This window comes from Delphinapterus leucas, chromosome 4 (genome assembly GCF_059928025.1).
Source record: "Delphinapterus leucas isolate spDelLeu-1000000601 "Yukka" chromosome 4, BTC_Dleu_Yukka2, whole genome shotgun sequence".
Taxonomy (NCBI): Eukaryota; Metazoa; Chordata; class Mammalia; order Artiodactyla; family Monodontidae; genus Delphinapterus; species Delphinapterus leucas.
The window spans coordinates 12,299,060-12,321,364 of NC_143132.1; the positions used below are offsets into that span (position 1 = coordinate 12,299,060).

Genomic DNA, 22,305 nt, shown 5'->3' on the forward strand with positions numbered 1-22,305 from the left:
TCCTTGTGATTCAGTTCCAACTCAAGGATAAAGGATCAATAAATCTTAAATCATGTGTGGAGCCCCAGCTGCCATGGCAGTTGAGGACTCTGCAAATTGACTATTTTGGTTTTCCAATCTCTGTAGCAGAGGCAAGCGAGAGAGAAAAGCGTTGGCACAGAGGTTGAGTGCACCAAGCCATTGTATTAGCCACAATTTTCCTGGAAAGTTGGGAAAGCTGGTGTATGGACAGTCATCCTTCCCTTCTTCCATCCAAGGCATCCCGGCCACACATACCATCTCATTTAATCCTCACCTCAACCTCTCAATGACATATTGCTATCCCCACTTTATAGATGAGGAAACTGAGGCTTATAAAGTTTAAATAATAACGTTCAATATCCTTTCATAACCTCAGTGGAATATAATCTGCAAAAACTAATAACTGGATCACTATGTTATACCCCTGAAACTAATGCAATACTGTAAATCAGCTAACTGCAATAAATAAAAAATTAAAAGGTAATAATGTTCTAGAAGGTAGCAGAATCGAGATTTGAACTGAAGTCCATGTTCGACCATCCTCATGTGGTAAAATTAATATGTTTGCTTTGCTGAAACTAAACACCAACAATAATGGATTCTCTCTATTCTTAATTCCCTTGCTTCTAAATATGAATCACTGGCTTTCAAAGAATACTCGTAGGTGCTCTCCCATCTCGAAACCTTTGCTCCAGCAATTTTCTTAATTGCCTGTGTTTCTTGATCCCATGGACCACCTGAGAAGCTTGATGATGTATGTGTCAGGACTGTATGAGGTGAGAAAGGAGGAAACATCCATCAGCTCACATCCTCCATCGGCCAAAGAATCATCCCATGAGGCATTATTGCCCTTTTTCTCCCATATCCGACTACTCATATCCAGCCATCCTTTCAGGCCCAGATCAAGCACCTTTCCACAGAGACTTCTCCGGTCTCCCTGCCAAAATGTAGTCCTGCATTTTCCGAATCTCCTACATGTTTTCTTTGTACCTCCCTTCAAACATTTCCCACATTCAACATATATAATCACCCCTTTCACATTATAACTTCCTTAAAGACAAGAATGACGGACGACATTTATCTCTATTGTCCTTTAAAACTTCTGGCACAATGCAGGAGTGTGGAAAGGGTTCACCAGATGAATAATAAAGAAATGAATAAATTTCCCTAGGGAGGTGCTCCCCGCTTTAATGTATTGGATAATCTGTATCTGGGTAATTATAAATCAATTGCTCTAGTTTTCTAATGTTTTTAAGTAGAAAAGCTTTTCTCCATCACCATCATTCACCTGATTTCTTCCATAGTGAGCCCTCATCAATTAATGTAATAAAATGTTTTTTACATATTTATTTGATTTTAACATTTTTATAAAAGGAACTAAAAAAAGAGAGAACAGGAGAACACCTTTGTTGTTCGTTATTGTTGAAGTATAGTTGATTTACAATGTTGTATTAGTTTCTGGTGTAGAGCAAAGTGATTCAATTATACACACACACACACACACACACACGTATGTTCTTTTTCATATTCTTTTCCATTATATGTTATTACAAGATATTGGGTACAGCTCCCTGTGTTATACAGTAGGACCTTGTTCTTCATCTGTTTTACATATAGTTGTTTGTATCTGCTAATCACAAACTCCTAATTTATCCCTCCTCCTCCCCTTTCCCCTTTGGTAACCATAGTTGTATGATGCTATCTGGGGGTTGGGGGGGGGTTGCGGGATCTTAGTTTCCCAACCGAGGATCGAACCGGTGCCCCCTGCATTGGAAGCGTGGAGTCTTAATCACTGGACCACCAGGGAAATCCCTGGTAACCATAAGTTTATTTTCTGTGTGCGTGAGTCTGTTTCTGTTTTGTAAATAAGTTCATTTGTATCATATTTTAGGGCTGGCTTTGGCAGCACATATACTAAAATCGTATCATATTTTAGATTCCACAGATAAGTGATATCATATGATCTTTGTCTTTCTCTGTCTGACTTACTTCACATAGTGTAATAAACTCTAGGACTACAACTTTGGAGTTGAAATGAGTTCACTTTCTCTCTGGAACAACCACAATAGGACAATTTTTATACTAGCTCAGGCATTTGCCATAAGTAACAATTCATTGGACCAAAATGAGTGGAACAAATCATGATAGTGAAAGCATCAAGGAGTCTCCATGCTCTACACTTAATTCATTCAATTTCCTGCTACAGTAGAATTTCTTGCATTACTGTTAGCCCTTCAGGTCAGCATAGAGCAGCAGTCTCCTTCATTTCTTCTGGAAACTTTCCACTTTGGAACCCCCAAAAGAGTAGCCAGCAGTCTCCAGGGTGGGTTGTCTCCCACTGTGTGGTTCATGAAACTGGTAGGTGGGCAGCTTCCTTCTGGTTGCCATGGAAATGACCAGGGCCACTGGCTGTCTGAAAACGGAAAAGAACAGCAAGTGCAAGAACAGGCATTCCGTCCGTCCTGACTTGCAGATTATAGCAGCTGTCAAGCCAGAGTGAAGCATCAGGCAGAGATCTGGGAGTGGCGGAGCCAGCCTTGCAGTGGAGCTTGAGAGGTAAGTAATTTCTCTGTTCTTTTTTGAAAAGCATGTCTAGCTTAACAGTTTTTAAGAGCTTCACAATTTCTGCTGCATGGCAGGAAAGTTCTGTGATGCTTTGAAGAATCACCATCGGCACCACCTTCTTCTTGTAGTGTTTGCATTTCCTGAATATAACGCGTACTTATAAGTCACTTTCACTGTGAAACACTCCTTTAAGCTTCCAGGCATATGAGTTGCTCTTTACTGAGATTCTGCCTTTAAAAGGAAATGTTTTCAGTACATTAAGCAAGAATGAAATGATCTTCTCAGTCCCTAAATAGATAAACTCACTTAGGTTAATATTATATAACAAATATCGCCGTGGAATCTGAGCTTCCTGTTTCTATTTTTAAATCTGGCTAAAATAAAATAAAAAAAGAAAACAAACAAAAAAAATCCGGCTATATTACCCTGTTGGTCTTTAATGCTAAATAACAATTAAATGAAAGAGATTTGTGTCATATCTCTTTTCCTTACCGTGATCACCAGCAAAACTAGGAACTCTCAAAACATTGGCTTTTATTGTTTCTTCACTCTGATTTTATCTAATGGTATTATATTTACTGTTTATTTACACACTATTCATGAGAAAACATAGGAAGACAAGAAGAAACCAAATTTAGATGAGCATCAACATTTGGATTGGTTAACTTTTTAAAAACTTGGTTCTTGCATTCAAAAGTGAAACAAACACGATAAATACTGTAGCAAAACAGTGATGGGGATGTTTTAATCAAAACCAGTAATCCTTACACAGTTCTGCATATATTCATTGTTTAATAAATATGTTTTGGGGCAGTTTTTTAGCAATAAGTGTGTTGGTGTATATCGAGGAAAGGAAATGTTTCAAAAGAATTGTGCGTAATATTTATAAAAACCTGTCCTTAAAAGCTACCAAAAATATCAGACCTCATTTGCTTGAAATGTTTTTTAATGAAAAGGATGATATTTCGCAAGTTTTTTACTTTTATTTTTATACCAAACAATTCAATGTAATGCATTATTTAAACATAATGCTTGAAAGGAAAAAAAGATTTCTCATCATGTTTTTTGACAGAAACTGGGCATTTTCTGAAAATAACAGATTCAATACAGTATCTATGGAAATGAATACTTTTCAACAGTTGACATAGCACTTCCCAATTTTCTTTTTCGCATCAATATTTTTATTGCTTGAACCTAGTGTATGATCCACTTTTAAAATTCAGGGTCTATGGAATTCCCTGGCAGTCCAGTGGTTAGGACTTGGCACTCTCACTGCCAGGGGTCTGGGTTCGATCCCTTGTCGGGGAATTAAGATCTCATAAGCCACACAGTGCAGCCAAAAAAAAAGAAAAAAAATTCAGGGTCCAGTGGCTCGTGTCTCTGTGTCAATGGAGAGAAGAGACAAACCACACAGTTCCATGGGTGTGTGATTAAGGGGGCCAGACCTGCCGAGACGGGGGTTGGAGCACCAATGATCTAATTAGCTAAACGTATAGCAAGCCATCCACAGGAAATGCTTGAAGGGTTTGCAACCATTGGTTAATAAACTCTCACAAGAACCTGTGTTGAGTAGAAGGGTGCAGTAGCTACATATTTTAGTTAAGACTTCCCACTGGCTTGCTCTCTGAGAATCTTTGTCCCACATTCCATGACTATGTTAACAGCAGCAGCATTCAACCAATGTTGTCCTTATTTTAAAATCTAATTTATAAGCCATTTCTTTTTCTAAAAAAAAAAAGTGTTCTGATGCTTGTGCATAATAGAACTCACTTCATTCCTTTTATTTCCCGTTCATCTAGCTTGAGGTTAGAGGCCACGGAATCTAGTAATAGAATCCTAGGCATGGAACGTCATGTGAGTAGGAACTTGACCCTGGGGTGGGAAATGAAACTGTAATTTCCACCATGACGCCTTAGAGTATATTTGGCTGTCTGGGTTCAAATCTCAGTTGTCTCTTTCTGGCAACTGTGACTTTGACCAAGCTATTTAACCTCTCTGTGTCTTCATTTTCTGATAAGAAAATGGGGCCATAATTTCTACCTTTACGAGTTTTGTAAGGATTAAATGAAATAAAACATGTAAAATACTTCAAACAGTACCTGGTACAAAAGAAGCACTTATTAAATATTATTAATCTTTGAAAAATATGTGTAGTTCCTGATTTCAGTCATTTTTCAACACACATGGAACTCCCACATTTCTTATGTGAAAGTACGTTGCCTCCTATCGATGACCATTTTCTATATTTAGCTAGTTTAGCCCTGGGAACACAGGGCTGAGGGGCAATAAAGGTGTGTGTAGTAAAATGTTAATACAATAACATCTGTTCTCTATCTAGTGGTCTGAACTCTCTTGGGAGTCAAGAATTGTATATTTGACGAGTTAAGTCTGAGGTGTCTGTTAGCTATTCAGGTAGAGCTATTCAAGTGAGATGTTGGATACATGAGCACGAAGCTCAGGGAAGGGTGTGGGAGCGGTTAGTCATCAGCATGTAGATAATACTGAAATCCAGGGGTTAGCATGCAATCACCAAGGGAGTGGATATACACAGAGAAGAGAGCCAGGCGCCAAGCCAGGGGCATGCAACACTCAGGGAAGACGAGCAGACGTCAGCCGGATACCAAGAAGGAGTTGGCATTGAGGTAGCAAGAGAAACAGGAGCATGTGGCGTCAAGGAAGAACAGAAAGGCCTTTGCTCAGGAAGGAGGGAGCTGGCAACCATGTTGAATGCTGGTGAGAAGTCAAGCAAAATGAGACGAGGACATTAACCATTGGTTTTGGCACATTTGGGGGGTGGGAGTCACTGGGAATCTGATAACAATCACTCCAGTGGAATGACCCTAAGAACAGCCCGCTTAGAGTGGCTTAAAAAATCTAACATAAAACAGGCACTGGGCTCTCAGTATAATTATAGATTTGCTTGCAAAAGCTTGGTTTTAAATTTCTTTTATGGTTAACTGATGTGGACCTATGAGAGGTCTGAGGTAGGCAAGCACTGTCATCCATGAATCTAGCCAATAAAGATCCGTGAAAGATGTGAAGACAGTTTAAGAAATGAGGGTGGTTTCTTAGCAGAAGAGAAATAGAAAACACTCCTGACACAGGGGGCAACATAAGCAGCATGAGGGAGGCATCACACACACACAAAAGAAGACAATACACACACACACACACACACACACACACACACACACACATCCATCAGGACTTGTTCTAACAATATTCCCTGATGCCTTTCCATTCCAGTTTTGATCCATTTCCCATAAAATGATCACTTCTCATTTGCATTTCTGAACTGCCTGGGCTCCAAGGTCATTAGGAAGCCAGGATCTTCTCTGTGTCCAGGAGTTTTACAGGATTCCTTTGGAGTCATGCCTAGTCACCATTTCATGGGTATTCAGTTTAGCCCCAATTGTGTTGCCCATATTATCCACTAGAGTTCTGCCCTTGTCACAAAAATAACCTTCAATGAGTCATCAATGAGGTCAGAAGGCATTCTTTTCAAATAAAATTCTTATGTTAGAATAGTTTTAGACTTACAAAAAAGTTGTGAAGATAGCACAGAAAGTTCCCATATACCCCGCACCCAGTCTCCCCTATTATTAACAACTTACATTACTGTATTATACATTTGTCACAATTAATGAATCAATATTGATACATTATTATTATTTTAACTAATATCTATATTTTATTCAGATTTTCTTAGATACCTAATGTCCTTTTTCTGTTCCAGGATCCCATATTACCTTTAGTTGTAGGCACGTAAAAACCCTAAAAAATCTTCCAAGAAAGCAACAAGGTTCAAATGACCTTTGGTTCCAATACTTGTAACTAAAACCACTAAAGGAAAAATTTAACTCTTACTTGTCTAAACTCTAATGGTTGAATACAGATGAAAGGAAAAAGCTTAAGGCTTACATCTTAAGGAAATAGTTTAAGGTATTTTATGGGCTGTAATAATGTACAACTGTAAGTGGAAGGCCTGAGTCCCTTTTTATTGTTCTGGAAGCGGGTAATTAAAATATTAAAGGTCTGCCAGCATTTTTTTGTTTCTCATCTCCTAGCAAAGGGATTACTCAGACTTATTTTCCTTGGCAACCTCACACTCATATAATACAGGCCCAGTAATTTGAGCAAAGCTCTCCCTGAATTGGTTTCACAAGACTGGATGCTTAAATGTTGGATTGTGGGGAAGTTTGCAGCAGGGGTTATTATAATCCCTCAACGGAGAGCAATTAAGGCAATGGCTTCTGATGCCCACAAATATCTGTGAGATCAATATATACTAACTCAACTCATGCCTCCCTGAAGCCTGGGGAAGCCATGTGGAATGAGGTAGAAGGACGGTGATCTGGGGTCCTGACTCAGGTCTCATGGTCCCTATCCTAGGTGAGTGTGTTTCACCCTTTGTCCCCATCAGATTCACAGAAAAGTTCCAAGGCAACTGCAAACTTAGACGATGCTCACTGGTAAAGTCACAAGAGGTTGCGGATGCCTCATGGGTCTTTTGCCGGATGTCATTCGATGACCTTCAAGGAGACTCACAAGCAAGGCGTAAGATATTGAGTTTAAATTGCCACCCTCTCACCAGTACACAAAATCTCCTTATACTTCCTCCGTCACGGCTGAACCACATGCTGAAATTCCTGCTAAAGAAGAAGATGGATTTTGCTTGCTAATTTGATATGATACACTCCACAATTCCAGGAGGTAAAAGGTAAAAGAGGAAGCAAAGGATCAATAACATGCCTCTCTGACTTAGCTAATATAGGGATTTATTTGGATAATATAAATATTTACAGAGTGCCTCTATGAGTCAGGCGCTAAGGACTGGGGAAACCATGGTCAACGTGAAGACCAGGGGTCTGTCACATCAGAAATCTGACTGACACAGCGTACCAGCAGCAATTGTTCCAGCATCCAATAGACAAACTCGTGGGCGAAATCAACATTCAATTAAGCTGAATGCTTTCAAAACATAAAACGTCTGCTTTTCAGTTCGTTCTTTTAAAAAATAGCTTTATATATATAGCTATTTCTAAAACTATTTATTTATTTTCTTGGCTGCATCAGGTCTGAGTTGTGGCACGCGGGATCTTTGTTGCGGTGCTCGGGTTTCTCTCTAGTTGTGGCACACGAACTCAGTAGCTGTGGGGTGAGGGCTTAGGTGCCCTGCAGCATGTGGGATCTTAGTTCCCCAGCCAGGGATTGAACCTGCGTCCCCTGCATTGGAAGGCGGATTCTTTACCACTGGACCACCAGGGAAGTCCCCAGTTAGTTCTTAATTATCTTAGTCTAGATGCTTTTGAGCACTTTAGTTCATTTCTGTCATTAACTACGTTTAATCTGAAAGCAGTAATCCAATTGATACTTGAAGAGATCCTGGCTTCACCAACCAGTGGGCACAAATAAGTTTTAATTAACACTAATCGCTTGTATCTGGTTGGTTTGTGCTCCCATCTACCTGATACAGGTCCTTGCCTCCTTCCCACCCCCATGTCTACACAATAGAGTCTCCTCTAATCATTTCTTGGGGTCCCCAGGAGTGCCTCACCTGTATTCACAAATGGTCCTTTCATGTGCCTCTGTCCCCAGCCACCATTGGATGTTGACTGCCCCCCACATGCCACTGCCATGGGGCTCCCTGTTAACTTGTTGCCCGGAGAGCAGTATCTGGGGACATCCCAGTCTGTCCTCCAGGAGAGGCCAAATGATGCTATCTGCCCCTTATCCCTCACTGTGCCAGAGCTGGGCTGCCCTCAGTGCAGAAGTGGGGAGAATGACTCTGTCCCCTGCTCAGTGTCACACTTTCTCACCTGGGCAGGTGCCACTGTGCCCCGCATCTCCAAGTTCTTGAGAGCCGTCCATACAGTATCTGCCTACAACTCCACTGGACTCAGCCCAAGGCTTTAATTAGTCTGGGTTAAGAAGAGGCAAGTGCTGTCCCGTCCCTCCACCCATTCCTGCCCCAGACCCTCACACATCATCTTTACTCTTCCTTCTTTTTTCTCAACAATTCCACATATACAAATAACCACCTGGATATGGTCACCCTCTGAACTCATGAGACGTGTCCAGATGCATCTGTTCAGACTGGGCTGGGTCCAATACAGGGCGGCTACTCTATGACAGCTCCTAGCTTGGTACTACAGAAGAATGGAAAGGAGATTAAGACATTGTTACCCTAAGAGCTTATGATCCAGTCTAGTGAGAGTAATAAGGCACATGACACAACTAGTGAATACTGCAGGGCTGTGAATAAAGGGGAGCTAGTGTGCTTGATCCAAAAGTGGTTTGATTGGGTGGTTTTGTTTCCCCATAATTTCCGTATTCCTTTCCTATCACCATTCTAACAAATTCCCACAAACTCAGTGGCTTAAAACAACAGAAATTTATTCTTTCACATTTCTGGACGTCAGAGGTCCAAAATCAGTCTGACTTGGCTAAATTCAAGGGATTGGCAGGGCTAATCCTTCTGGAGACTCCAAGGGAGGATCCATTTCTTGCCTCTCCCAGCTTCTAGAGGCTGCTGGCATTCCTTGGCTTATGGCCACATCACTCCAGTCTCTGCTTCTGTTGTCACTTTTTCTTCTCTCTCTCTTCCTGTATCCCTCTTAGAAGGACCTTTGTGATTACGTTGGGCCTACCCAGATAATCCAGGATCATTTCCCCATCTCAAGATCTTTAACTCAATCACATATGTAAAATCCTCCTTGCTTTGTAAGGTAATATTCACAGGTTCTAAGGATAAGGACATGGATATCTTTAGGGGCCGCTATTCAGCCACCACAATATCCAGCAAACACAGTAGAAGACCAGAAAGTGTTTTGATCATATCCCATGCTCTTGCTGTCTCTGTAAGCATTTTACACACATTTAAATGAGTAGAAATGGGAACTGGACAGTTATTTCCATTTACCAGACTTGCTTACTAATAATTTCAAGGCCTCGCATTCCTCAGAATTTACAGGAGGACGTTTGTAAATTAGGTTCAAGAAAAAATGATACAGGAAGATCTTTTTGTTTTATGCTGAGCCTGTTCTCTGTTCAAATTTTCAATGCAAGCAGTGCATTAAATTAAGCATTACTTTGGATTTTTGGGAAGGTGGCTTTTGGGATGTTCTAATATCCCAAATATATATATATATATATATATATATATATTCCTATTATCACTATAATGCTGACATTACAAAATGCCATAGTTTATGAATAGTACTATAGTACTCTGTGTATTATAGTTGCTTATGAGTAGCAGTAATAGTACTTACGAACAGCACTAATAGACCATATATTATGACATGCACCTTGCTTTACTCTTATTATAACCTTGTGTGGTAGGTATTATCATTCCCATGCCATATTGAGAAAAATGACTCAGAAAACCTCTTTGGCCCAAAAATATTCAGTGAGTTTAACAATCACAAAAATGCTTTAAATTGTGCCCCCTGAAGATCGGAATTGGATGTTGAAGCTAATTTGGCCTAAATTCCAACTTATGGAGACATGAACTTGTATTTCCTCTTTTTCTAGATGAGGAAATCTATCAGATGATAGCAAATAGTGTAGGTCTTACTGTATAAATCAAATGAGAAATTGATCCCATCAGAATCACAGCGAACCCCGTTTCCTGCCTCTCACGATGAACCATGTGAACTTCGATGAAGGGGAAGTGATTGTTGTCGACAGAGACTTTACAAGGTGGTGACTTCAGAATGACTTGGAAGGGTGTGTGAAAATTCAGTGGCTCGTACCAGGGATGGGGAGTGTGCCGCTGTGGAATGTGAAGAAGAAAGAAAAGACAACACTTATCCTAGTAAGAAAACATGGGGGAGAAACCCAAATTCGCTTTCAACATTATAAGCTTTGAAATATTAAGCAATAAGAACATTATTCCTCTTTCCAGTATCATCTTATGTAGTGCTTCTCTCTAAACTGTCCCCTGCAGTGCACTTGTGGAGCAGAGCCAAGGAAAAGGAAAATGCTAAAAATCTTTTTTTTTCAAAAAATCATTCTCAAGATCCTCCACCTAAAGCCTTCATCCAGCATCTCTGTGAGCTTCTCACCCACAGAACACAGAGTAGCCAACATTTCCTCCCTGACCTCCACGGGAAGGGTGATTGCACAGCCACAAACGAGTGGGAACTGGGCCTGAGAACAGGTGGCCACACAATTCTGGGTCCTAGAAAGGAGTCTCACCCCACACTTCTCCTGTATTTCTATTTAACCCTCGCTATCCCTCTAACAAGGGGCAAGGTAGGGATAAGGCTTAAAGCGCAATCCCCTTGGGCAAGAATGTGTTTACTTAAGTCTGTACTAAGGCTTAACCAAGTGAAATTAGACCCCTGTATGGGTGGGCTTTTAGCACCAGCCATCTGAAAAGAGCGGATGAGGGGATGACCAAGGAATTAAGAGGAAGGCACAGCAAGGGGACAGTAGGGGCAGGAGCCTCGACCTCACTCCCACCTCCTCAATCCCACTCTCTTGTGCCCTCTACCCCCTCAAGGATTCCAGATAGTGAAATAAATTTATCTGGAGAGCCTGGAGTTAGAAGGAGCCAGCAAGTGGAGAGAGATAAACCTTCAAAGAAAATACAAAAGAAAAGCATTTTCTCACTTAGAACTCATTGTTTTCTGGTCTCTGCCCCTCTAATTCAATCTCCACCTGGCACCTCCATGAACTTCCTTAAGCACAGATCTACACGGGTCTCCCCTGCTTACAAACCTTCAGCGCCTCACTTTTGCCTCTAGCAGGGGCCTCCAAAGGGGGTGTGTACATCAAAGGGAGTACACGAGCCAGTGGGGTAGAGCTGACAATACTCAAACTTCCATTTTTAGTTTTCATCTGAAGTATTTAAAATTCTACTCTTCGTGTACAGTATAATTATGGTATTTCTAATACCTTTATAAATTAAAAATTATATCTACTGGGGAGGGGTTTTATTGGTGGGGTGAAGATTAGAAGCGGTTGGAGATCAAACCGCTTAGCTTGGCTGGCACAGCCCCGGCCTCATGGCCCCAACACATGCCAAGTACTCTAGTCTGAGATTTTGCTCAAGCAACTCCTCTATATGCAGCACCTCAGCTTTCCTCACCCCATCCCCTCTCTCCTCAGTCCACATAGCACCATCTCTGGGAGTCTTTCCCATTTCTCCCTGCCCAACACTTGGTCTGTGTCTTTAATAAGCACTCACCATGCACATCACCTTAAAGTTAGTTGCCCAGTTGTTTGTTCCCAGAGTACATGCGATGTTCCTTGAGCAACCCATTAGACTCCAGCAGTGAGCGAGGCCATCTTAACTGCTGTCCACGTCAGCAGGCAGTGTGTGCCCTTTTGACAAAATACACTCCAAGAGTATGGGTACACGTCTCACTTGGTGGGATACACCTAAGATTCCAAATTGTCTCCTTTTCAGGAATTCCTCTCATTTTCACCACCTCCAAATCTTCAAGGATTTTTGCAGGGACACACACTGGCGATTACATCTACGAGAGACATCCTCACTTAGCTCCGCAAGTCCTGCTTCAAAGTGGGTTTCTTGGGATGCCCAGACGCTGGATTTCTTCTCCCTTTCTTCCCCGTGCTGTGTTCAGATTTATATTTCAGACTGTCTGCTTCTTGCTGGAGCATCTCATCAGCGTCTGCTTCTCTTCTCCAGTTTCTTCAATTGAGTCTTTCCCTTAATTGTCTTTGCACTTAAAAAAAAATCACTTCTAATTTCAAATTCAACTTACATCTGAATTAAAATTTGAAATCATTCAATTTTTGATTGCTGTAAGGATTTGGAAAGTGTCACTCTATTTTCCCACAATCGTTATGTCTTGTCTTTTGTGTTAAGACTATCGAATTCAAAGCATCATTCTTCATGACATTTCAAATCTGTTTCAGGCAAATGGTCCAAATGCTATCCTCCCGCTGACACAATATCTCCTTACTAGTAATACCTTCTTATAAACAAAACTAGTCCAGTTTGAAACATTCCTTTTGGAACCAAGTATAAACATTATCTACATTTGGGGTGTAATCCTAGATTGAGAAGGAATCTGTGTGGAATTTGTTTTGAAGTAACTGATGTCTGTATCTGCTCAATTCAGGAGTCTTTGCTTTCATGCAGCTAGCTGCTAGTATTAATTGCTCTCAGGATTTCTCCAACTGAGATATAAAAATATTTCAAATGAGTCTGAATAGGAGCTCTGGTTTCTAAACATGTTCAGTGATTCAATGATCAAAGATTTAACGGCCATACATGGTTTTCAGCATCTTGCCTGAAAAGTTTAGGTGGACTCACACCACCTGAGCTTCTTTTGTCATGGTTGCATAAAGCTGTTCATTGTATCTCACAACCTAGGTACGTCAGAAACTTCTAGTGCCCACCAATACCCATATTCTCCTCTCCTCTCCTGGCAAAGTGCTGGGCTTCATTTCCAAGCTGCTTGCAGCCACGTGGTACCATGTGGCTGAGTTCCAGCCCATGAAATGTGGGCAGAAAATACTGTGGAGGGGACTCCCCTACCAGTGCAGTGGTTAAGACTCCCCGCTTCCCCTGCAGAGTGCACGGGTTCGATCCCTGGTCAGGAAACTAAGATCCCGCATGCCGCGCAGTGCGGCCAAAAAAAAAAGAAAAAATATACTGTGGAGGAGCTGAGGGCCCTAGAAGTTGGCCTAAATAAATACATATATACATACATACATAAATAAAGCCTGAGTCGCTGAATGACTGTGGAGCGGATCACACCCTCCCTACCTCCACCCCCCTTTAATGGCATTAGGCTGTATGTAAGGGAGGAATGAACCTTTGCCCTAGTTTCACTGTGCATTTGTTCATTAGTGGGCAGACTCCAGCATGGCATAAGCAGAATGGTCACACATAAAACCCACGCCCCCTGCCCCTCCCTATGCCCCTGGCCCTCCCTATGCCCCAACCCTAGGGGTGTGGAGGGGGCTTATATTAGGACACAGTCTGTAAGTCTCAATGATGGAGCCCACAAAAAACTGGGATGCTGAGAAATGATCTGTCAGAGGAAGTCAGAGGATTCCAGCCCCACAGGACCCCTCGACTGCCCCTTCCCACTGCCACCCCTGCCAACCTCATATCCTGTCAATCTCTCTATCCTACTTTTGATTTTAAAAATTCTGGTCACTCTATGCTAATTACGTAGGTAATTTCCCTTTTATGTTTCTCACTCAAGAAATATTTCTCTAATCAGGTATTATGAACCTAGCCACTCCCAGGCAGTCCTAGGTTCAGACTTAATATCCCATACAAATTGTTATTATAATCATCACATTACTCTGTGATCATTGGTTCCAGTGTGTCTTTGACTGGGGTATAACCCCTTGACGAAGCTCCTACTAGCTTTATCTTCTAGCACAGTGCCTGGCACAAAGCAAGCGCTCGACAAATGTTTACCGAGTGACTGAAAAAAGCATAGTTCGCCAAATGTCAGTGTACCAAGACAATTTTAATTGCTTCTTATAGATATCCCAGTTCAGATTGGCTTGAGTATGGAAAACAACTTGGCTCATATATTTTTAAAAATCAAGGAAGAAATAAAAAAACCAAAAAAAAAAATCAAGGAAGAATGTCAGGCGTGGCTTGATCTGGGCGCTGAGAAAAGGACTGTTAGGAATGTCTCTCTACTTCTTGTCTCTGTTTTCCTCTGTGTTGGCTTCATTCTCAAACTCACCCATTCTGGACACAAGGCAGTTACCAATAGATTCGTATTTCCCTTCTACAAGCTGAGCAACCCCCAGAGAAAGGAGTGTCTTTCCCAACAGTGCCCCCACTACCATGGGCAGGAGCAGGTCAAGGGGTGGGGGCAATGTGATGTATCTGTGCTCACTCTGCTTATGCCAGGCTGGAATTTGCCCACAGATGAATAGATACATAGTGCAAGTAGGGTGTTCATAATCCACGTTCAACAAACCTAAAGAAAGAAATCCATGATAAAGCTGAAGGAGATCCTTAAAAAACTCAAAATAAAGCTACTGTATGATCCAGCAATCCCACTCCTAGGCATATATCTGGAGAAAACCATAATTCGAAAGGATACATGCACCCCAGTGTTCATTGCAGCACTATTCTCAATAACCAGGACATGGAAGCAACCTAAATGTCCATCGACAGAGAAATGGATAAAGAAGATGTGGTCCATATATACAATGGAACATTACTCAGCCATAAAAAAGAACAAAGTAATGCCATTTGCAGGAACATGGATGGACCTAGAGATTGTCATACTGAGTGAAGTAAGTCAGACAAAGACAAATATCATATGGTATCGCTTATATGTGGAATCTAAAAAAAAGGGTACAAATGAACTTATTTACAAAAGAGAAGTAGAGTCACAGATATAGAAAATAAACTTACGGTTACCAGGGGATAAGCAGGGGGGAATAAACTGGAAGTTTGGGATTGACATATACACACTACCATATATAAAATAGAAAACCAACAAGGACCTACTGCATAGCACAGGGAACTCTACTCAATACTCTGTAATGGTCTATATGGGAGAAGAATCTAAAAAGGAGTGGATATATGTATATGTATAGCTGATTCAGTTTGCTGTATACCTGAAACTAACACAACATTGTAAATCAACTATACTCCAATAAAAATTAAAAAAAAAAAACTGAAGGAGAAAAATGTCCAACTAGCATCTCTGCGGAAACCCCATCAATTGGTTACCAGGGATAACTTGTCCCCCTCTGTAACCCTTCATGAGCCTTCAGGCATCTGGCCTCCTTGTTCTGGCCTTCAAGTTCCCTGATGTCCGGAAGGCAGCGCCCTCACTGCTGAGGCCCAGCCAGGGCCTTGACTGCTAGGAAGTTGCTCACAAATCCCTTTGGGGATCTCCAGCTCCACTGGAGAGCTCCAGGAAATCCATATCTTTTTCCCTTCTTACCCCTTGTCTTCTTCCATGCACGCCTCTGAATGGTAACAGCACCTGAAAGAATGAGGTAGACACTTTGATCACCAGGTTCCAGCTGATGTATACGTGCCCATCCCTCCCTTTCTCTCTAAGGCTGGGGTCAGAGCAGGTCATCGATACTGATGACAGCATTCCTAGTTCTGGGATGCTGGGGTTACTGGGACATGAAGTCCTAGAAACCTCCTGTGGAATCTGGGACAGGTGATCATCTAAAATTATCTGTATTTAATAAATTATGCACTGTTCCTTACTAAGTGGGGTATTTGCCACCACATTCTAACACAATTTAAAATTGTTAAGCCTCTCGTTCAGGGAGAATTCTGGATCTACATGTTTCTCAAAGCCCTTTCTTTTACTACAAAATGAACTAATGAATAAATCCTTTAAGAAAACCCTGTGCCATGGACCTAGAGGTTGTCATACTGAGTGAAGTAAGTCAGACACAGAAAGACAAATATCATATGATATCGCTCATATGTGAAATCTACAAAAATGGTACAAATGAACCTATTTACAAAACAGAAACAGAGTTACGGGTGTAGAAAACAAACTTACAGTTACCAAGGGGAAAGGTGGGGGAGGGATAAAGTGGGAGATTGGGGTTGAGATATACACACTACTATATATAAAATAGATAGCTAATAAGAACTTACTGCATAGCGCAGGGACTTCTACTCAGTACTCTGTAATGACCTATACGGGAATAGAATCTCAAAGAGAGTGGATATATGTATATGTATAACTGATTCACTTTGCTGTACACCTGAAACTAACACAACATTGTAAATCAACTATACTCCAATAAAAATTAATTTAAAAACCTATTTGAAAAATCCATTTTTAGAAAGAATAAAAACACTACTTATACTTAAAAAAAAAAAAAAGAAGAAAACCCTGTGCCAACTTCAAAATAAACACAAACACTCTCAGACGCCTTATCCAGCCTCCCGACTGGACTTCAGCCTACCTCTCCCCTATGATCCTATATTTGTGCGTACATTCAGGAGAGCTTTCTCGGTTCAGCCTTCCTGGTCTTCCTCTTTTGCAGATGAGCCCTTGGGGCAGGGTCCGGCTCTTGCCCATTTTTGTTTCTTCTGCTTGGCCTTACCTGACTCCTGCCTTTGCCTCCTTCCCCTTCCCTACTCTCATAGCCTCTGGTCCTCACACGTAGGCCTGACCCACCTTGGGCTCTGGAAGCAGAATCAAGTCCTTTAGAACATAAGCTCATTGTCTTATTCTGGGCTGTATCCCCTGGGCTAGCAAAGTGCCTGCCACCTAGTAAACCCCCAATGGGCATTTGTTGAATGAATGAATGTATTAGGATTGCTGTGAACCAATGTCTTACCATACATTCAAGTTTACTTGGCTGAGCTGATTTTTAATCTCCCAGCACTCACGCCACCAACCTGCTGATGGACTTGTGCTGTCTGCCTGTGTACCTGATCCCAGCGTTTTTAGCTCTGCCCCCCACCTTAGATTTCACATTGACTTACTCTGCCATCTTGTAGCCTCATCTTACTCCCTGAGGGATGCAGGTCTGCCTAGCTTCTTTCCTGCTGTCACCATCCTCTCTGGACACATGTGTAACTCCCTGGAGTGACCTCCCATCAATCCTTCCTTACCACGCTTCCTGCAAGGGGCCATCACTAGCTCTGGACTCTCCTATTCAGAGGTCTTATCCCCAGTGTCTTGCCATGCCTACCACCATATGTATAGATGCACTGAACTGTGTTGTTTGGTCTGTCTGTTCAGTCATCAGCTAACTCAGGAGAAATTTCCTTAGTTTTGCAAAACTGAAATCTGGTGCCCTATTTCATAATGTCTTATTCCACTCACACCATAAAAGAAGACCACACGTCTATTATATGCCAGGCACTGTAGGGCATTTCCCCCAAAATTGGACATCAGTGTTGCTCTTTAAATTAAACAAGCATTCCTACCTTATTTAGGTCATTTAACAGTGCTTATATATTGCTTCCTTTTGGAGCCCTATAGTAAGTTATTTAATAAAGTCAATTTATAAAATTTGTTCTGGGAAAGGAGTAGATAAATCAGGATCATTGTGATTAACTGGTGTGTGTTTAATCTTTTCATTGTCGAGTAACACAGTTAAAGTGGATGCTAATACTGGACTAGGAGACCAGGAAAAGTATGAATGGTCCTACAAACAGATTAATACGATCGAGGGGAGCATGTTTGTCTAGTTAGAAATTGAAGTTTACCATTAACTAAATGTTTCACCGGTATTCATGCTGTGTTAACAGGTAGCACGTGGGTAGCTGATTCCGACAAGGAACTGTTTGTCTCCTGAATTCCAGGAAGTCAGATATTGAGGGGGGGGTGGGGATATGTGCCTGTTTAGAGAGTAGACAGGTATTCAGTACTGGCAACGGGAAGTTTGGAGGAAGTTTGGAAGTACGCACTTAGATCACTCCAAATGCCTGCCCACAGACAGGCTGCGGTAGGTCTCCTGTCCGGCATCTGCTCTTGCTTACTTGTTGGCATGTTAGTCTCACTACCAACAGACATCACGGGGAGTTTTACAGCTCAGGTGAGCAGAGTTCATGGAATTGGCTGAGGCCTCCCAGGAGGTTCTGAGAAAAGAGCATTGCCTGCACTTGGGCTCCTAGCATTGTCTGCCTTTGCTAGAAACTGCAAGAGAGAAAGTTTAAGACGGGTTATTTAGGGGGCTCCTTTTCCGGAAGCTGCACGTTTCTAATGAGAGGCTGTGATCACAGAGCTGCACATTTTCTTTCAGGTGAGTTCCAATGAATCGGCTCATGAAGGGGAAGCTCGCTGGCCCACCCTGAGACAAGAATGGCACCGCCCTCTGGGTGCAGCCTCCTTGTGATCGGTGCACTGGGCGTCTTTGCACTTGACTGCTTCGCGAGAGCTCAGAAGAACAGCACGCTAATTTTCACGAAGGAAAACACCATTCGGAAGTGCAGCTGCTCTGCAGACATCCGGGACTGTGACTACAGTTTGGCCAACCTGATGTGCAGCTGTAAAACCGTCCTGCCTTTTGCAGTCGAGCAAACCAGCTACAATGACCATCTGACCATCTGGTTCACAGACACATCTGCACTGGGACCCCTGTTGAACTTCACGCTGGTCCGGGACCTGAAGCTTTCTCTGTGCAGTGCCAACATTCTCCCCACTGAGTACCTGGCTATTTGTGGTCTGAAGAGGCTTCGTATCAGCACCGAGGCCAAGCATCCCTCCCCAGAGCAGAGTTTACTCATCCACGATGGTGGGGAGAGAGAAACCAGAGAGAAGCCCATGCTGTTACACCAAGGCTGGCAAACCTGTATGTCCGTCTCCTTCTTAGATATGGCACTTTTCAACAGGGAGTCATCCTTAAAATCATACAGTATTGCAAACTCTGCCAGCATGGCCAGCAACTTCCCCTACTTTTCCTACTTTAAAACCTTCCCAGTTCTAAGCAACAAAAGCTATGTTGTCACATTCATTTACTAACATTGTAGCTGTGTCCAACCTTTGGGACCTTTGGCACATTATGGATCATTTCACCAAGGAATCTGTGAACAAGGTCACGGGTATTCCTATCCTCAACTTCACTTCACCCCCAGCCCCCATTCTGCCGGCCCCCTCTGCTCTGCCCATGCCCATCCATGGTAAAACAAAATAAAAAAACCAAAAAACCTACTTGATTCAGTCCAGAAACGAGCCTTGAGGGCCAGCTAGAGGCTAGGTCCTTGCTCCTGGGGGGCAGGTGGAGAAATGTCAGATCAGAAATGGAGAGACCAGTGCACCCCAGGAACTGCTTAGTGGAGCTCAGCAGAGGGGATGACCCCCAGGAAAGGCGGCTTCCTTCAAAACATTGCCTTAAGTTTTTTTTTTTTTTTGCTTCATTTTGTTAGATAGGTTGGAATTCCCCTAAGTAGAGAATGATAGACTTCAGCATTTTGAGACTGTGAGTGCCACAGAATGATTAGGTTCTCTTAGACTGGTATTTTCCAAATATCTTGTTAAGAATATTCACATTGAGAAAGGGGAATCTTGTGAGTGTGTTTAGTGAGGGAGGTTTGAAGCTTGGGCGATAGGGTGGGACCTTAGGACTGAATGAGGGCACTAGGGTCCTGAGGAAGGGATACAGAAATCAAAATTGGAAGTCACAAAAGCCAAGTGCATTGGGTTTTTTCCTTAGAGCAAGGCCTAAACCCAGGGAAAGTTTTCCTCTTCTAGCCCTTCATGTCCCTCTCTTGTCTTGCCTACTATCGTCGGCCCCGCTGTACCACTTCCCCCTTTCTCCTCTCATTGTCTTCATCCCCCACCTCCTTCTCCTGCTCCAGAAATCAGAACTTAGATTAATACCAGGAGAACTATGTTTGACTACACTAGGGACTAGCCTGGGAATGTAACAGTCCCTTATAACATTACTCCCATGGGTAAATATGCCCAGATTACTAATAGATAATAACTAATAATTAACGAAAGAACTTAACGAAAGTCAAGATACTTTGTATGATGGGGTTAACACAAAATGGTTTTATGTGCATTGATACAAGGAACTAACATAACATATTTCTTTTTTAATTAAATTGACTTGGGGATTCCCTGGTGGTCCAGGTCAGGATGCTGCAGTCTCACACCTGAGGGCCCTGGTTCAATCCCTGGTTGGGGAAGTCGGATCCTGCAAGCCATGTGGCACAGCCAAAAAATAAATAAATAAATACATTTAAAAATTAATTAATTAAACTGACTCATCCTTGTACGAAGAAAATCTTCTCTCCCAGAGACCCAGCTTACCATTAAAGTGGAATATAAAGAATCTGTGGCAATTATGGTATAAATGTCTAAATTCAGAGTGCAAAGAATTTGAAACATTACTGAATTTATGATATCATAATAAGACATAGTTCTATTATGAAATGACAGGCTGTCTTGGAATTGATGACTTTATATCACATTCATCACATTTTTCTCTTAACCTTAACACAGGGTGACTGAAATAACCTGAAATGTCTACATTTGCGTAATTGGTGGGGGATTTGGCCATTAGGGCTAATTAGCATGCATCTATAATGTCAGTGTTTAAATTAGACCAAAACTAAGACCAAAATACGAATTTTAATAGAAAAATGTAATGACCTCATTACTGACATTGTATTTGAGAGGTAAGATTAAAGTGATGGAAAAAGACAAAGAAGAAAAAAAGAGGGAGAAAGAATGGCAAGAGGGATACAAGTGAAAAGATTAATAATAAATATATTTACTGTCATTAGTTACTGAAAATGTAACAAATTGAATTTTAATAGATTTTTATTAATAAAGTATAAAATTAACTGACGTTAGACATTATGAGCATCTTAATGTGTGCATAACATGTGATTCTTATAAGAAATAATTGTGGATCAATGGGACTTAAATCAATAGAGGAGGAAAGCTAATTAAGTTATAAATCAAGCCTGAGGTTGCCAGGTTTCTAGACTGAAATGCGGTTCAGGTTGTGCTGACAGAGGACAAATAAGCATATACATGGGGAAACATGGCATCCGGTGCTCAGTCACAGGGTTGGGAGGACAATAGGGAGCGGTGGGGATTGTGGCAAGCTGAGCATGCACATCCACCTGAAGGGTCCACAGCAGTGCCAGCTGGCTGAGTGTCACTGCCATGGGAGAATACAGCAGGGCCAGACCTGATCCTTCAAGGGAATTAGGAACTCCAGGTGCTTTGTAAACGTTGGCACATTATTCTGCTTTTTTGTTTGTTGCTTTAAATACCACTGTGTGGGTCAAACTGTGTCAGTGGTCCCCATGGAGTCCGGGACTAGCCATTTGTCGCCTCTGATCAGTGGTGTGCTAGTGAAAGTTTAACCGTCAGCTCTCCCACCAAAAGTCTGTGTGTAGATATAAATGTGCATAAGTTTATTATAAATTTTATTGATAGAAAGGATGTGTAGCACACAATTTACAAATGATAATAAAATGTGTAATGCTCTTTATTATAAACTCTGTACGCAATTAACTCTCAAAGAATGCGTTAGTTGATTTTTGCCAAAATCTTGTATCCAAAGCCACCCTAGGGCGGTAACTGATGAGCAAGTATAATTCTGGCATAAGTGTTGGTTGATATTTTCACTTATGTTAGGAGTAAGAGGAAAGTTAAACAATAAAGACGTATGTGGGAATGCCACTTGTCAGTCAGTGATGTAAGCAACTTCTTTGCTGAATCAAATAATTGGTTTCAAATACTGGAGGAAACTTTCCTCAATTTAGGGGACTAGTCACAATGTAAGGGCTACAGACATGATACATTTTTAAGTTTAGTCTGCACTGTTAACATTTTTCCCATCACACTCAACAAAACAATAAATAAAACCCTGATATGTAGTGTTTTAAAAGACATTTTAAAGGCATATTTCTTAGCTTTATCCACTGAGAGGGCCAAGAAGCAATGACACTCCTGTAGCAAAAAGCACACCGATACCTACATTTTGGTTCCTCAAAACCATTCCGCATTAAAACAAACAAAAAAACAACAACAAAGAAAATAGGACCCCGGGACTTCAACGCAGGGAGCCCGTGTTCGATCCCTGGTCGGAGAACTAGATCCCGCATGCCGCAACTAAGTCTGCAGGCCGCAACTAAAAGATCCCGCAGGCCGCAACTAAGACCTTGTACAGCCTAAATAAATAAATAAATAAAAATTTTTAAAAAGAAAATAGGGCCTTGAAGAAATAACTGATTCCACAGGGCTAGGGCAGCAAAAATTTAAGGGTGAGCCTGGAACATCTTAATGTGACAGAAAGTAAGAAAAG

General features: G+C 41.7%; 1 protein-coding gene across 1 annotated transcript; it reads left to right on the forward strand.

The window, feature by feature from the left end:
- The first annotated feature begins 1,691 nt into the window (after positions 1 to 1,691).
- On the forward strand, positions 1,692 to 21,594 carry EPCIP (exosomal polycystin 1 interacting protein). The gene is made up of 2 exons (XM_089910297.1): positions 1,692 to 2,577; positions 18,283 to 21,594. The coding sequence occupies exon 2, from the start codon at positions 18,342 to 18,344 to the stop codon at positions 18,999 to 19,001; it is 660 nt and encodes a 219-aa protein (XP_089766423.1). The 5' UTR covers positions 1,692 to 2,577; positions 18,283 to 18,341; the 3' UTR covers positions 19,002 to 21,594.
- The last annotated feature ends 711 nt before the right edge of the window (positions 21,595 to 22,305 follow it).

Bases quoted from the DNA above. Each gene is read 5' to 3' on its own strand.
- EPCIP (XM_089910297.1), top strand. From the start codon at position 18,342: ATGGCACCGCCCTCTGGGTGCAGCCTCCTTGTGATCGGTGCACTGGGC.